Here is a 15,193-nt window from a genome sequence, read left to right as displayed (position 1 = left end):
GATGAAACTGAAAAGAGAAAGGAGAGCTTCCCTGCACCCCCACATGCTGCCCCACCTGCTCAGGTGTGCTGCTCCTTGTGCTCTGCTCTCCTGGGGCACAGGCATTGTCCTGACCCTCCTCATCCTCACTGACCACCCTGGACACTGATTCTCACAGGAATTTGACTCAATCCCACTTTAATTCTTAATAAACTGAGCACACCTTGCTGCTGTTCATATTACATGTGAAGCTAATAAGGAAAAATGTGGGGATGAGGAAAAGTGGAATTTATAGGGATTTGTTTATATGGAATTGATAGGGGTTTATATAGAATTTGTAGGGATTCCTGGTACAGAGAGTGCTGGGATCGGACCTGGGGTATGGCGTGGGGGAAAATCCGGACTGGATTGCGTGGAATAGGGAATGGGGAGAAACCTGGACTGGATTTCACCAGAACACGGAATGGGGAAAAACCTGGGCTGGATTTCGCCAGAACACGGAATGTGATAAAACCCGGACCGGATTTCACCGGAGCACGGAATGGGTGAGGGGGGAAACCTGGACTGGATTACGGTTCGATCCCGGACTGCGTGCCTAAGACGGGCTCTGATCCCCGTACACAGACAGCAGCCACACGGTACAGAGATACCGAACGGGCGGGGAAAACCCGCTTCGGGGCGGCTACACACGGGACCGCTCCAGCCCGCGGAGCAGAGGAAGTTGTGGCGCTCCCGCGCTCCGTAGGCCGGGCGGGGTGCAGCGGGGCCGGGCCGTGCCGGGCGGGGCGATGGCGGGGCCGGGCGGCGCGGTGCGGGGTCGCTTCGCTGTGGTGGGCGGCGGCATCGCGGGGGTCACCTGCGCCGAGAAGGTAACGGGGGTCGGGCTCTCCCTACCCTTCCCGCTCCCCGCCAGCCGAGAATTCTCCGCAGGGGTGCGGGAAGCTGCCCCAGCCCGGGGAGCCCCGGTGTGCCCGGCCCTCGGCGGCCCGGAGCTGCCGCCTGCCCGGTGAGAGCGGCCGGCGCTGACTTAGAGAGATAAACCCCCGAAGGACACGGCCATGGAAACAGATCTGCGCTGTAACTGCACAAATGTTCGCATGTGTTCAATAGTTCCGCGCTCTGTCCTACACCCCCCTAATCCCCGTTTCTTAAAAATTTTAATAATTTTTTTGTGTGTCCCCGGAGAAAACACGAGCCAAGCGCAGCCCCAGGGCAGCAGTGCTGTAATATAAGGATGTTTATCTGTGTACAAGTACCGCTCCAGAGGTTCAGAGCTGATAAGGTTATCTTGAAGCAATTTATGAAACGCTTTGTAAAGAGAGTGAGTTACTCGTAACTGCAGAGAGCAGGCTCTCTGTGCCCTGGCCCAGAGCTCAGGGGTTCGGGATCCCTGCAGGAAATATTCTAAGGGACTGTGCTACAGCCCAGCTGGAGGCTGCTGTGATGTGCTCCTTTTAATTGACACTGCTCCGTTTTTATAGGCTCCGTGTTTTAGAGCTGTGTACCTCATCCAGCTCTATGTGACCCCAAGCTCTAAAAAGAAATTAATCTGTCACTTGGTCTCAAGGATTACTGGTTTTAAAATAACAGTAACTGGAGATAATTTTGCACCTGTGGAATGAAATTATGTGGGTATTAGTTGGATGAGGAATATTTTATCTCTTAGGGCTGCAGAGCAGCATACAGACTGTGTTTTGGAGGCAGTGTTCTCTGGTAATGTCAGGGTCCCTCTGCTTGGCATCCCTTCCACCACACAGCACCACTTGTCTTGGTCTGTGTCACCTTGCTGAGCAAGGCACATTTAAAATGGGAGTTCTTCCCTTTGGCTTGGGGCTTTATAAGTCTTGCATTGCTTAATAGCACCCTGAAAATGATCAGTTTACTAAATAGGGTATAAAATATCCAGGAGAAATCAGCATTTCCTCAGTGCAAATGAAACCTGTAAGCAATTAGTCACTGCTGAGCAGTAAAAAAATGTGTATCCACCAAGTGGGTGTGTCCAGAGATCCCATGATCACAGTCTGATCCATCAGATGGCCTTTGGAATATTGTGACAATAGTCCTTTACCCTGTGGCTGCAGTTCTTGAAGGTATATTTATATGGGATTGAAAGAAATGTTGTGTCTCCAAATTCTCTTCAGCCCTTATCCTTCTGTTATCCTCAAGTAGTGTTTCTACAAAACCAAAGTCATGTATTAAGACATACTGCTTGTCACCAGTAGTTTTATTGTGTTCAAGTCTGATGACAACTCTCATCATGGTTTCTGTTTCTCTACAAGCTGGCTGCAGAATTCCCATCAGAAGACATTTTCTTAGTGACAGCTTCCCCAGTTATCAAAGCTGTAACTAATTTCAAGCAGGTAAGAGAGACTTAATTTTTCTTATAGTGAGACGTGTTCAAAGTTTATTTGTGCAGGTAATTTAGAACCCAGTGGTGAAGATGCTTGTGACTTTGAGCTTGTTTTCATATTAGCGTGATTGCAGTGGTGTTAGTAAGACTGACTATTTTAAAATGATCAGTAATTGTGAATATATTCACACCACTCAGGCAAAAGTTAAACCAAGTACTTACAGGACTGAAGTGTGTTTAGAGTTACTGAAGCTTTATTTCACCGCTTTATTAGTGAGTGACCTCTTTGAAGCACTGGAATGGTACCATAGTCTTGATCATGTTAGAATTTGGGGCAGAAACAGAAAAAAAAGGGATAACCTTCTGGGGAATTGCTTTGAGCTTTGTCTACTCCAGCAGCCGCTGATTCAGTAACATCTTTCCTGCTGGTTTGAAAAAGAAAATCAAATGCATGCATGAATTCAGATTTGTGGCTAGTGGGGTGATGAAGCCAAGTCTGAGAGCTCTCTGTGAGATTGTTGGAGTAACACCCAACTACAGAATGCTTTCTGAAAGTGCTGAGTGTCCAGCAAAGACATCTGCACAGTGCAGAGATGTAAAGTCTGTAATTCACATCAGTGGAAATTTACATAGCTGAAGAATAAGGGAATAGCTAAGCACTCTTGGAATGCAGCAGAATCTGAGTTTTGGACATGAGCATCTTAATTTCTCTCTGAATTGCAAGCATGGTGTGGCTTCTAGTTCCTAGCTGTGTTCCAAACTCTGAATATTCAATAAAGTAGCAGGCCCGGAGGTTTCCATGCAGCCACTCTCTTTTGGAAAAAACCACAAAATTGTCATCATCATTTGAACGTTTTTCAAACTCTGGCTTGCCTCTTTGGGATTTTTATTTTGTGTTTGTCTTCTATTTGATGTTGTCCATTTCCCCCGAGGTCTCTGAAATATCAGGTAGTGGCTCTGGATGAGTTATTTTAGCAAAGTTACAAAAAGAAAAACCAGGATTTTAACACTACATCTCATAAATGAAAAAGCAGTTTTAACAACTCTGAAAATAGATTTCTTTATGGAATAAAACATTGTAGCAGTTAGAGCAACTGCCAGAGTTTTCCATTTTTGCTTAATCTCTGTCTTTAGGATTAACATGTAGTACTTTGACTCTTCAACCAGGAACAGGCATGAAAAGATTCTGTATGGAAAAAGAAACTTCTGGCAGTTACGTGGTAACCCATTTTCAGATAATATGGGCTTTATGTTGTGACTTTTTTACTATAAATGAACACAGCACCTTCTGTCAAAAGCTTTAGAAGAAGAGATGGATAAATGATCTGTATTTTTAAATACCTGTCTTTCTCCTACAGGTCTCCAAAACACTTGAGGAATTTGATGTTGAAGAGCAACCAAGTTCCCTATTAGAAAAACGATATCCCAATATTAGAGTTATACAGTCTGGAGTGAAACAGTTGAAAAGTGATGAACATGTAAGCTAAGGTTTTCTTTTTTATTTGGTTTTTTTTTTTTTTCAAATTATGTATATAAAAAGTAATTTAAGAAGTAGCTGAATGTTTTGGATGAGAAATTTTGTTCAAGAACATTTTGGTTATTGAATTCATAAGTTACCAAAATTACAAGAAAATATTTCCTAATTCTGTTTTCACTTGCTGCTTAACACTTTTTCTAGTAGAAAATATATACAGAGGACAAAATAAATCTTGAAAGAACCAACATTTCCACCTTTTCTTCCTCCTGTTTAGCAGGAAATACGTTGCAAATACAAGCAATGGACAGCATGTACACAGCCTTGTTAGCTCTGTGTCAACATGTTATTTTCACTTCAGCATGTATGAGAACTCACAATCACATCCCAGACTGGTTTTGCTCACTTTTAAGGTTTGGAGATGTAATTCCAGGTGGATTCTGTTAACATTCTGAATCCAGTGGTTTTCTTACATCATTACTAGAATAGTGTTTTAATATAGGTCTTGGTGGAAACAGATAATTAACCTATGTGGATTTGGAGGCTCTTTTGCCCAAAATCGCTTTAAACTATGCAGCTTCTAGTTTGTAGAACAACAAATAATGTCATAAAATGATAAAATTTAAGGTCTTCTTTCTCAAAGTGATGTAGTTTATTGAGTGCCTCCACTTTTTCTCCAGCAAAGAACAGATTTGCAGTATTTCTAAACTGTGTCCTATCCTGTGCCTGGTTAACTTAGAGCTACTGCTGCTGAAATGTTTGAATGAGATTCTTGATCGCTGATGTCCAGCAGTGCATAGTTCTGTTCCTGGGGCCTGAGGGACATTTGTCAGATAGAAAACACAGAACTTTTTTGGCACAGCCAGTGAGTACCAAGTGCCACCAAGTGGTTGATTTTGCTTTGAGTGCACTGTCTGCACTTCCCATTTTATTGGTCACTTATTTGTGGTGGGTGTGGTGGCAATAAATGACACACAGTCAGGAACAGTATGAAGCCTTGTTCCTTCAGAAGCCCCTTACAGCTTTTCATATCTGCTAATTACTGTGACATTAAGGAAAGATGTCTCTTAGATGTCTTCATTTACATGAATTCTCTAAGATGAATTGATTTTTCTTTTATCTTCATTGTTAACAGAAAATTTACACTGAAGATGGGAAAGAATACATATATGAAAAGCTTTGTCTATGTGCTGGAGCCAAACCAAAATTAATTGTTGAGGGGAACCCGTATGTGTTAGGAATCCGGGACACTGACAGTGCACAGGTAAATGTGTTTGGGACTTCAAAATGTGCAATATATTCCTGCATCTGGTGCAAAATACCAGAATTCTTGTGGAGTGAAATGGAGAAACAGAAAATAACATTTGCTATTATATATTCTTAATTAAGAACATTTTCACTAGCAGAAAAACAGCCTTATGAGGCCACTGAATTAATTACCCTCTATATTTGTTAAGTTTATAGATGGCTCATACACATTATTTCTAACATGATAATGTGGAATAAACGATACTTTTTTCACCCTCCAGGCAGAATCCAATTGGAAAAGATAAAGAAATTTCCTTGGGAAGGTGTGTGTGGTTCCTGGTACAAGGGCTGCTTCGTGCAGTGGAAAGCTACTGAAGGAATGACTTTTTTATTCTCTTGCAGTTCTACTGTAGCTTCTCCTCTTTGAACAGAAAAGAGTTAGAAATAGTCAAAGTTTTCATCTGAGAAATGACAATAGACTAAAAATTCAGCTTGGAAGGCAAAGGTGAAGTTTCACTGCTACAGGTCTTCAGAATTACAGGAGGCAGGGTGAGCACTGCTAACATGGAGCTGCCATTCATCAAATGAAGCTGGACCTTGATAAAAAAAGGAGTTACATTTTCAAAGAATCTGAAGTGAAACTGAAATTGTTGTTAATTACAACAGTTTCTCTCACAGGTCTCAGCCTAGCTGGATGTGTATCAATAGTCTGAGAAAATCAAGACTAAGAGCAAGAAAATACTGAAAAGGATATAGTTGATCAGTGGCAGGGAACATGCTCTAATTGACATTTTTCCTTTCTTAATGCAGGCTTTTCAGAAGAATTTGGCTCAAGCTGAGAGAATAGTGGTGGTAGGAAATGGTGGGATTGCCCTTGAATTAGTGTAAGTGAACCAAAAAGACATAATCAAAGAAAGTCTTTAACAATGCAATGCTAAATCCAGTGTACATGAGTTTGGGAGAAGGTTGACTTATAAAATTTTATCTCTTAAAGAGATATGCTCTTAAAGAGCATTTAGAAGCAAAACTGATTACAGGGGTTTTTTTTTGCAACATAGTGGTTTTTACTGACGCATAAAATTAGGAAAGTTCCAGAAGAAGCTTTGACACATAGATATCAGGAATATTCAGTTCATGTTCCACATAGTGCAAGCAAGATCCAAATGCTTGTTTTTAACAGTGGGAATCTGGCAGAAATGCACTTCTTTTTCATTATGGGGAGCAGGAAATACTAATTACTAGTATTACAAATTAGATCTGCCCCCTACCCCAATTCAGTCAGGGTTGTGTTGGTGAAAAATTATGACTTGTCAGGTTGAAGAGATCTTTTTTATGGGTTCCTTATGTAAATATTTAGAAGTGGATTTGATAGGTTGGAAAGTCTTAGATCCCCTGGTTCTGGCTTCTGGAAGGAAACTTGACACACTTCTGCTTGTGCTGCTTACAGATCCTTTTCAGGCAGTCTGTCACTTTATCCCTTGTTGAAATGCCCACAGGTATGAAATTCAAGGCTGTGAAGTAATCTGGGCTATCAAAGACAAAGCCATTGGGAACACTTTCTTTGATGCAGGAGCAGCTGAATTCCTCCTTCCCAAGCTCACTGTTGAAAGCCAAGAGACTCCCATCGAGTGTAAAAGAACCAAGTACACAGTGGAAGGTATGGGGTTCAGCTTGCTGACACTGCAGCAGCAGTATTTCATATTAAAGGTAGTCTTAAAATCAGTCAATTTAGCAGCTTGGAATAAGGCTTACTGCTGTCATTAATGAGATTTCCTCCTTCAAAAACTGAGAGTAAAAATGCAACATAAAAACCCATCCCACATTTATGTAGACAGAATGTAATACAGCTTCTTGTGAGCTGTAAAAAAGTGCTGACCTTTGTGCCAAATCTATGCTCGTTCCCTGCTTTCTTTCTGCTGAAGAACTTGTTCTATTTTTTGTAATGTTTTGATGTGAACTCACCATTCCATAGGGAGGAGCTGTCACATAATGAGATATTGGAGGGGCAGGTGAAACCACACAGAACATTATTACAGGTGGAGTGAAAGTGCAGTCTCAGAAACAGCAATTAACTAGCACTGCATGAACAAACATCACACAAACATATGGAGGACCAAAGTCAGGACAAAAAGAAGAGCATGGTTCTAGACATCAGGCAGGAAGAATAAGGATATTACCCCAGATGGCATTTTTCTGTTAATTGAGAATCCTTGTTCTGAATTCTGAGGACGAGGAAGGATGCACACTAAATCTGATATACTCCATGTCTTTGCTTCAGGAAGTGAGGAGAAAGTAAGACCTCCAGGAGCATCTGACAAGCTGGGCAGTGCCTTGGGCCCTGACTGGCATGAGGGCTTACACCTTAAAGGAACTAAGGAGGTATGGGCAAAACCTTGCTGCAAGGTTTATTTGGGTGTTGTGGGCATGAGAACTGGGAAGAGTTCCATGTTTGCAATAAAGCAAAAATCCTCACATTTAATTTTTTTTTTCATTTATGAATTCCTGAGCTGTTAGGTGTTTGCATGTGTTTTGCATTTATAAAATGACCTGTCAAGAGTGATCAGTCAAAGACCAGCTAAAGGATGTTTAGGATATTCAGCAGCTTAATCAGTGGGCGTTTGGCTGTTGAAGGTTGTGGAACTGTATTTGTGTAGTGGAGAATAAAAAAAGGTCCAAATTCACAAAACAATTTAGAGAAACAGGTAACTTTCCTGTTCTGGCTTGAGCTCAGAATATGGTTGAAATGTGGGTTGATGGTACAGAGTATTTTTTCTTTTTACAGTGTTTAGAACATGAACTTATTATTGTTACCAAAATTTAATTAATGATAGAAAAAAAAGGATTTGCAATCCTGAAAGACAAAAAAATGAGTTTACTTTATTCTGTTTTGATAAGGTTTGAACTCTCTTTCTGTAAGCTTAGGGGAACCTGAATATGTTTTCTGGCATGCCAGAAGAATCTAATTGTTATGAACTTTCAAGAAATGTGAGTTACCTGCTGAAAAAGCAGCTAAATTGCCATTGGCTGTGGTTAGAGCTGTGCCAAAATGAGGAAAGTGTGGGAATCCAGGTAATGGGCTGGGATATATGGTGGAGGGTTTTCCACTTCAGTAATATCAATGTAGGTGAAGATATTCTTGCTATTATCATTCTTGTGATCACTAATCATTATGTTTATAATTCTGTCTATTTTTTTTAGTTTTCTCACAAAGTACATATTGAAATCCTGTGTGAAGTAAAGAAAATACACTTACAGCAAGAATTTATCCAACTGCAGCAGACTTCCTTGACTTTTCCTAAAGGAGAGAAAAATGTAGAAGCAGATGAGGGTGAGTGCCAGTGCTGGTAAGACCTTGAAGATAAATCTGTGCTGGAGCATGTTTGCTGTTGGAAAAATAAATCTTTTTTTCTCTATAATTTGAGGTCTGGCAGTTTACAGTAATCAAATTGATGGGCTGCAATTAAATTATAAAATCTTATGGGTCAGACACTTTTTTCCACAAAGTAACCAAAATCATGTGTGCAGAATATTCCATCCTAACACAATCCATTAAATATTTTAATAGTTGAGTTGAAACAGGAGGAAAAAAACCACCAACATTTTGTATCAAAACTGAAGTAAACCTTCCAAGTAGAGGAAAATATCCCTTTTTAAAAAATTAATAATTATGCCTATAATTTCCACCTAATTAAAATGAATATTTTTAATACTATTTTAGTAATCAGTTTCTTTCAGCACAAGTCAAATCTGTGCTGTTCTTTTTGCTTTTGAGGCACTTCTGTGCATCTGTAAATTTCTACATAAAAGAATATTTGGCAGTTGCATAGTTGAGAGAACATCCCACAGGACACAGAGGGCTTTAATTTAGGAAAATTCTGAAGGAAGTTATTAGTAGGAGTTGGAGCTGAGATCCAAAATAGTTTTTTTCTCTAGTTCTGAGCAATGGTAAGAAAAGTTACAGGTAATCTCTGATAGTTTTTTCCTTTTTATTTTTATTTCTAACCTTTCTTTACCTATTCACTTACCTCAAAGGTTTTATGGTTTTTTTCTTTCATATCTTATGATAAAGACATAATTAATAAAATAACTTCTGTTGGTTACATTCTCAGGGCAAAATTTTCTCCTTTTTCAGTGCTGTGGCCTGTATATGTGGAATTAACTAACGGAAAAATTTATGGATGCAATTTCATTGTCAGTGCAACTGGAGTTGTGCCAAATGTTGAACCATTTCTTGATGGCAATAATGTAAGTATACCAATTTCTTCTGGAGCTTTTCAAGTAAGGTTAAAGAAACCTTTTGAGCTGTTTTATGCTTCTGTTCTGACATGGATTGCTAAAGATTTAAATACTGTGCACCATCTCAAAATAAGGCAGGGTATGTTGATACTGAGATATCCAACATGATACAAGTGTATTTGATTTGTGGTCTTGGTTTATTATGTTGTTCCCCAGGTGTTTATATACAGTACATATGCAGTATTAAGCCTAACCAAAGAGAAAAAATCATCTGTATAATTGGCTAATGTGGCAAAAATATAGAATAATTTCCATGTTAGTTCTGTACCATAATCTTACCTTATTAATCTTGACATTTGCTCCTGGAAAGGAAGCAACTATTTCCAGTACTTTCTCTCTGAGACACTGAGCTGTCACAGTGCTCGTGTTCATTGAGGGAAGTCAGCACCCAAATGTGGATGGTGATTCTAGAGCTCATAACTGCCATGGGCATTTCCAACCTCAGGATCATTTTGTTTCTGTGTTCAGTGCCTGCTCAGCAACAACTAAAACATCCCTGGGTTGTTAACCTTGATCACCAATCCAACAAATAGTCCCATACAAGCTACTACCAAAAAATAATCCCAGACAAAACCAGGATGTTGTGGTATTTGGGTTAAGTGGTGCCATCTGATTATGAGGTAAAAGGCTGTGCTCTGGTTAAAGAAGGAAATGCTGAAAACATAGATCTGATGTTGAGCCATGAGATATTTCCAGGCCTATGCTGTAAGCTTAGATCAGGAATTAAGTTTTTGCAATGATATTTTCTTGCCTTGGCAAAAATACAAAGTGATCTCTTAAGACTGGGTGTCCCTGTAACACACAGTGTGATTTGGAATTTGGCAAGCCCTGTGACTTCTCTGCCTAGGTATCAGTAATAGTCCTTTAAAAACCTGTGCTGTGCTCCAGAAATAATAATAACAACAGTAATGCTTTGTACCTTCAGTGGAGCTCTTGCCACTCAGCACAGTCTCATTGGTAAATAATGAAGCAACAGCTGATTGTTAAGGGGGAGGGAGTTGGATGCCTGGTTTCATTGCTGATGTGTAAACCCCTTCAGTTTGCTGTGGGAGAGGATGGAGGACTGAAGGTGGACAAGCACATGCACACATCACTGCCAGATGTGTTTGCAGCTGGAGATATCTGCACAGCAGCCTGGGAGCCGAGCCCTGTGTGGCACCAGGTATGTCCTGGCACAGGAGTTACACACCAGTGCTCACACCAAGGAGGGACAGGTTAACAGAGGATTGTCACTGACAGATTTTCTGAAGAACCCCTTTGCTAGGATTTTTCTCCTGAGAAGCCTCAGAAAAGAAATATAAACAATAACTATCTGATGGCTGTGGAATGTGGTCTGGAGATGGTTTACCAATGGGTGCATCTTTGATTGGTTGCATGTGAATTGTTTTTAATTAATGGCCAATGGCAGCCATCTGTGTCAGACACTGAGTCTGTGACAATATTTTATTATTCATTCGTTTCTAACTTTCTGATGTCTCCTTTCTTCTATTCTTTAGTATAGTTTTAGTATATCGTTTTCTTTTAATATAATATATATCATAAAATAATAAATCAGCTTTCTGAAATGTGGAGTCAGGATTCTCATCTCTTCCCTCATCCTGGGGACCCTCAAACACCCCCACATTTGGTGACCCTGAGTGAGTGACACCCCACAGTGGATAATCCTGGGGATTTGGTGGCTGAGTTCTGTGAAGGTGGCTGGAAATGAGCTGGCTGGCCCCTCTGAGTATTAACAGCACAAAGTGTGCTCTGAGTACTCACTGCAGAGAGTGTGCTCATGGCACAGGGATGGCCTCCTGACTTCAATCTTCCCAATTTTCTCTTGCAGATGAGGCTTTGGACCCAGGCTCGGCAGATGGGATGGTATGCAGCAAAGTGCATGGCAGCAGAAGCTTTAGGGGAGTCTATTGATGTGGATTTCAGCTTTGAACTCTTTGCTCACATTACAAAATTTTTCAATTACAAGGTCAGTACAGTCTGATAGTTGTAAACCACTGAGTAACACATACTGCTTGCTTGTATTCACTTGCTGACAGTGAGCAGGTGCATTAATATTGAGAAAACAGGTTTCTTTATATAGTAATTAATCCTAGCTTATTTTCTCAGTTTGTGCTAATGTGTATGATATTTCATGGGGAAGATTTTTGAGTCCATTGTGTGTATTTGTGCTAATGTGTATGATATTTTAAGGGGAAGATTTTTCAGTCCATTGTGTGTTTGCAAGCCAGTGATGGGGGGAGGGACCCTAGGGATGAATACTTCCCTGTTTGCATCACTTTTGAGGCCAAGAACTGTTAGCAGCAGAAATGCTAAAAGCCACTGCAGTGTTGTTATGAGAGCTTTTCCCTTCTCCTTCTGCTAGGTGGTGGTTTTGGGGAAGTACAACGCTCAGGGCCTCGGCTCAGAGCACGAGCTGATGCTGAGGTGTACCAAGGGCCACGAGTACATCAAAGTGGTGATGCAGAACGGCCGAATGATGGGAGCTGTGCTCATCGGTGAAACGGACTTGGAAGAAACCTTTGAAAACTTAATTTTAAATCAAATGGATCTTTCAGCCTATGGTGAAGATCTCCTAAATCCAGATATTGACATAGAAGATTATTTTGATTGAACAATACCCCATTCCCATTTTCTATGAAGCTTTGAGAGCAAGTCATACATCTTAGAAAACCATTTTCTCAGGACTGGGGATAAATGCAATCCTCTATTGAGATTTTGGGTTGATCATGCCAAAATACTGACTGGTTACTGCCACAGGTACCAGCTAATGGTGCAATCTCTGTCGAGCTGGCTCAGATGAACAGAGAACAGTTTCAGGGCACAGGGTGCTCAGAGCTCTTGCTACCTGGAATGTAGGTTGCAAATACATGGCCTTACTCCATTCCCCCCCCCCCCCCATAAGTTTACTTCTGAAATAAAAGTATTTTCTACTCAGTTAAGTACAGAATACAAGCTTTGCACAATGAAAGCCAGGATGAGATGTCAGTTGAGAGCAGCTTTTGAACTCCTTGTCCCTTCACCTGTCCAGGCGTTGGAGTGGAGCTGCACTGTACTGGATAGTGCCAGCCCTGGACAGCAGTTGTTTCATCCTGGCTTTTCATTTTGTTCTACAGTAGCTGCCTGAGAGTTCCTATTTATTTTGGATCAAATTCGGAACAATGTATTGTCCTCAATGCAAAGCTGGCAGTACATATTGAGACTTGTCCCAGACAAGTCACTTAATGTTTTTCAGGAGAATGACTGTTTTTAACTAAATTTTCAATTTTTGGCAAAGGTCTCAGCTAAAGGAGGGGTGAAGAACTATAGGCTTTATTCACTGTCACAATTTTACCAGAAAAATAAAGATGAAGAGCATGTTCTTCATGATATTATTTTTATATTTGTTATAAGTGTAAGGGAAAAGAACTAAAATGCAACCACCCAGAACTTGCATTTATTCATGAAACTGAACATGTCTTTCTGATCTTTGGCTGCTAAGATGTTAAAAGTAAGAAAAAAAAATTGAATCTAGCAGTCAGCATATGTGCTTGAGAATGCTTGCAGTAGCTGTTGAGTGTTTCCTAGGCTGGCAGGTTGTCTTGTTTGTAAACTTCAATTGAGGTACTTTTGCCAAGCACAGAAGTCATAAATTTCTATTTGAATAACAACCTAGAGAAGTCCGATTTGAAGAACAACAGACATATTTCAAAGGGATAAGTACACATAATCACTCATAAATACATAGAGTATTTCACTCCCACGTGCCACAGTGGGAGTGGGGACACATGTCCCTACTCAGAACTGCAGAGGTGGCAGTGCCCATGTGGGCTGCAACAAGCAGCCCTGGCACAGCAGCAGCTCTGAGCCAGCCAGGGCTCCAGAGGAAGGATGCTGGAGCACCCCAGTCTCCAGCTGTCTGATGTCACTCCCCGGGGCTGGTGACAGCAGCTGCCCTGTCTGCAGTGGGGTCACTGGGGAAGAGGAGAGTCACCTGCACAGCAGGCAGAAGAACAGGAGCTGACAGGGTCTTCATGCTGAGCTAATGACCACCAAGTCCTGTGCTGCAAAGGAGAGAAACCTCAAGAGGATTCTCAGGGGAGCAGTGGGTGGAGAGTCCCACAGGAAGGAAGCCTGGAAACCTCTGCACCTCTGGCAGTCCTTTCCAGACTGCATGAACCTGCCACAGTGCCTACACTTTCAAAAGAGTTAAAAAGGCAACATGGTCATCATAGAGGTTTTGTAATCATTGCTGTATCCTAAGATATGCACCAATTATTTTGATAAGAAACACGTTTTCCTCTTCTATTAGCCTTCTAGATTTGACAGTTTTTAAAGATATTTGTTCCCTGTTCAGTGTTTATTAAATAAAAATACCATTACTAAAGCACAAACTGAACTTACACACTGCACTGTCCATGGAGCAGCAACCATGATTAGATCCTAAATGTAGTCTGTGACACTCAGTCAATAACTACTGGTTGGTCATATGCACCTGCCTGAAGCTTAGGCTTCTTTGTTTTTAAGTTATGACCACAGCTGGGCCCTTTATGTTCCTGTGATTTCTTCACGCCTGAATCTTGAACAGTCTTTGATCCAGCCTGGGCATTTTCTCTGCTTCCTTTTGAAACTGAAGATTGAGATGGTTTAGACCTGAATGATTAAAGAGTTCAATTAAAATTCTAACATTGGTTTTCTCTTTTTTCCATGTTCCCACACAAGAGAGAAGATATTTATGAGGTTATGATATTTATGATGTACGTACATACACATATACACACATACACATATATATATATATGCACATATACATGTGCTCTATCACAATCCAAACACTTCAGGATGTTGAGTCTTGAAATTCTGTGGTAGGAGACTGGCAAGTGCCTACAATTAGAATATTTTTGATATTCTCACGTTTCACTGACCATAAAAGTTAAGATCAATATTTTCAATGTCTTTAAAAATGAAATATTATTTCATGTCAAAATATTGCCAGAAACTTATCAAAATGAAAAGGGTATGTTAGGTTAAGCATAGAGACTAGACTAGCTTTTTTTCTGCATTTTTGCTTCTGACATTGTTTGGAAAGTGTGTTGTTTGCACTACTAGTAACTGAAATGCAATTTGAGGAGGATAGAATTACTACAAAACATGTTTTGAGCAGATACCAAATGATTAAATTAAGCTCTAATGGAGAAGAGACCTATATATGGCAAATCGGAACAGATGTAAATACTTTAGGAACACTTTTGCTGTTTGTTATCCCCTCCATGGTGATGACGTGTCCCTTGTTTTTCAGCAGCCGGGCTTTGGGTCCCACTTTCAGGTGTGATATTGTAGCAAAGGCTATGAAGCTGAAATCCTCCCTGCATGAATGCAGTCACTGTTACAGGGGAAGGTTGGAGATGGAGACCAGAATATGCAGGGGGAAAAAAAAAATCATAGCATCATTAGGTTAGAAAAGACTCCCAAGATCATCAAGTCCAACCAACAACCCAACACTGTCACCAAACCATGTCCTCAGGTGCCACATCTGCACGTTGTGTGAACAGACCCAGGAATGGTGACTCCACCACTTCCCTTCTCAACAGCTCTTTCCGTAAGGACAGAGACACATTAACCCTTCTGATGGATGTTCCAGAGAGCAGCTTCATTCTGCTTAATCTATTCAAGTAGACAGTCAGGTGACTTAGAGCTATTCCATACAAATTAACAGTTACTTAACATAATTCAGTTTGTGGACCTTGACACACACAAAAACACTCAGATGCACACTTGTCACTAGAAACACATGGATGAAAATGAGGAAAAAAAGATGTAATGTCATCTGCTCACCCTCTTAATAATATTTAAAAAGCTGTACAGAGAGA

The 15,193-nt window shown here is 40.7% G+C and overlaps 1 protein-coding gene across 1 annotated transcript; it reads left to right on the top strand.

Annotated features, from left to right (window-relative positions):
* The first annotated feature begins 760 nt into the window (after positions 1-760).
* PYROXD1 (pyridine nucleotide-disulphide oxidoreductase domain 1) lies at positions 761-14,009 on the top strand. The gene is made up of 12 exons (XM_066549779.1): positions 761-848; positions 2,259-2,339; positions 3,688-3,807; positions 4,939-5,067; positions 5,862-5,935; positions 6,548-6,708; positions 7,330-7,430; positions 8,250-8,379; positions 9,184-9,296; positions 10,387-10,509; positions 11,176-11,313; positions 11,710-14,009. The coding sequence occupies exons 1-12, from the start codon at positions 768-770 to the stop codon at positions 11,956-11,958; spliced, it is 1,500 nt and encodes a 499-aa protein (XP_066405876.1). The 5' UTR covers positions 761-767; the 3' UTR covers positions 11,959-14,009.
* The last annotated feature ends 1,184 nt before the right edge of the window (positions 14,010-15,193 follow it).

The sequence above is a fragment of the Molothrus aeneus genome, chromosome 5 (genome assembly GCF_037042795.1).
Source record: "Molothrus aeneus isolate 106 chromosome 5, BPBGC_Maene_1.0, whole genome shotgun sequence".
Lineage (NCBI taxonomy): Eukaryota > Metazoa > Chordata > Aves > Passeriformes > Icteridae > Molothrus > Molothrus aeneus.
Note: the sequence above shows the minus strand (reverse complement) of the source record. Positions and strands in the feature narration are given on the sequence as shown.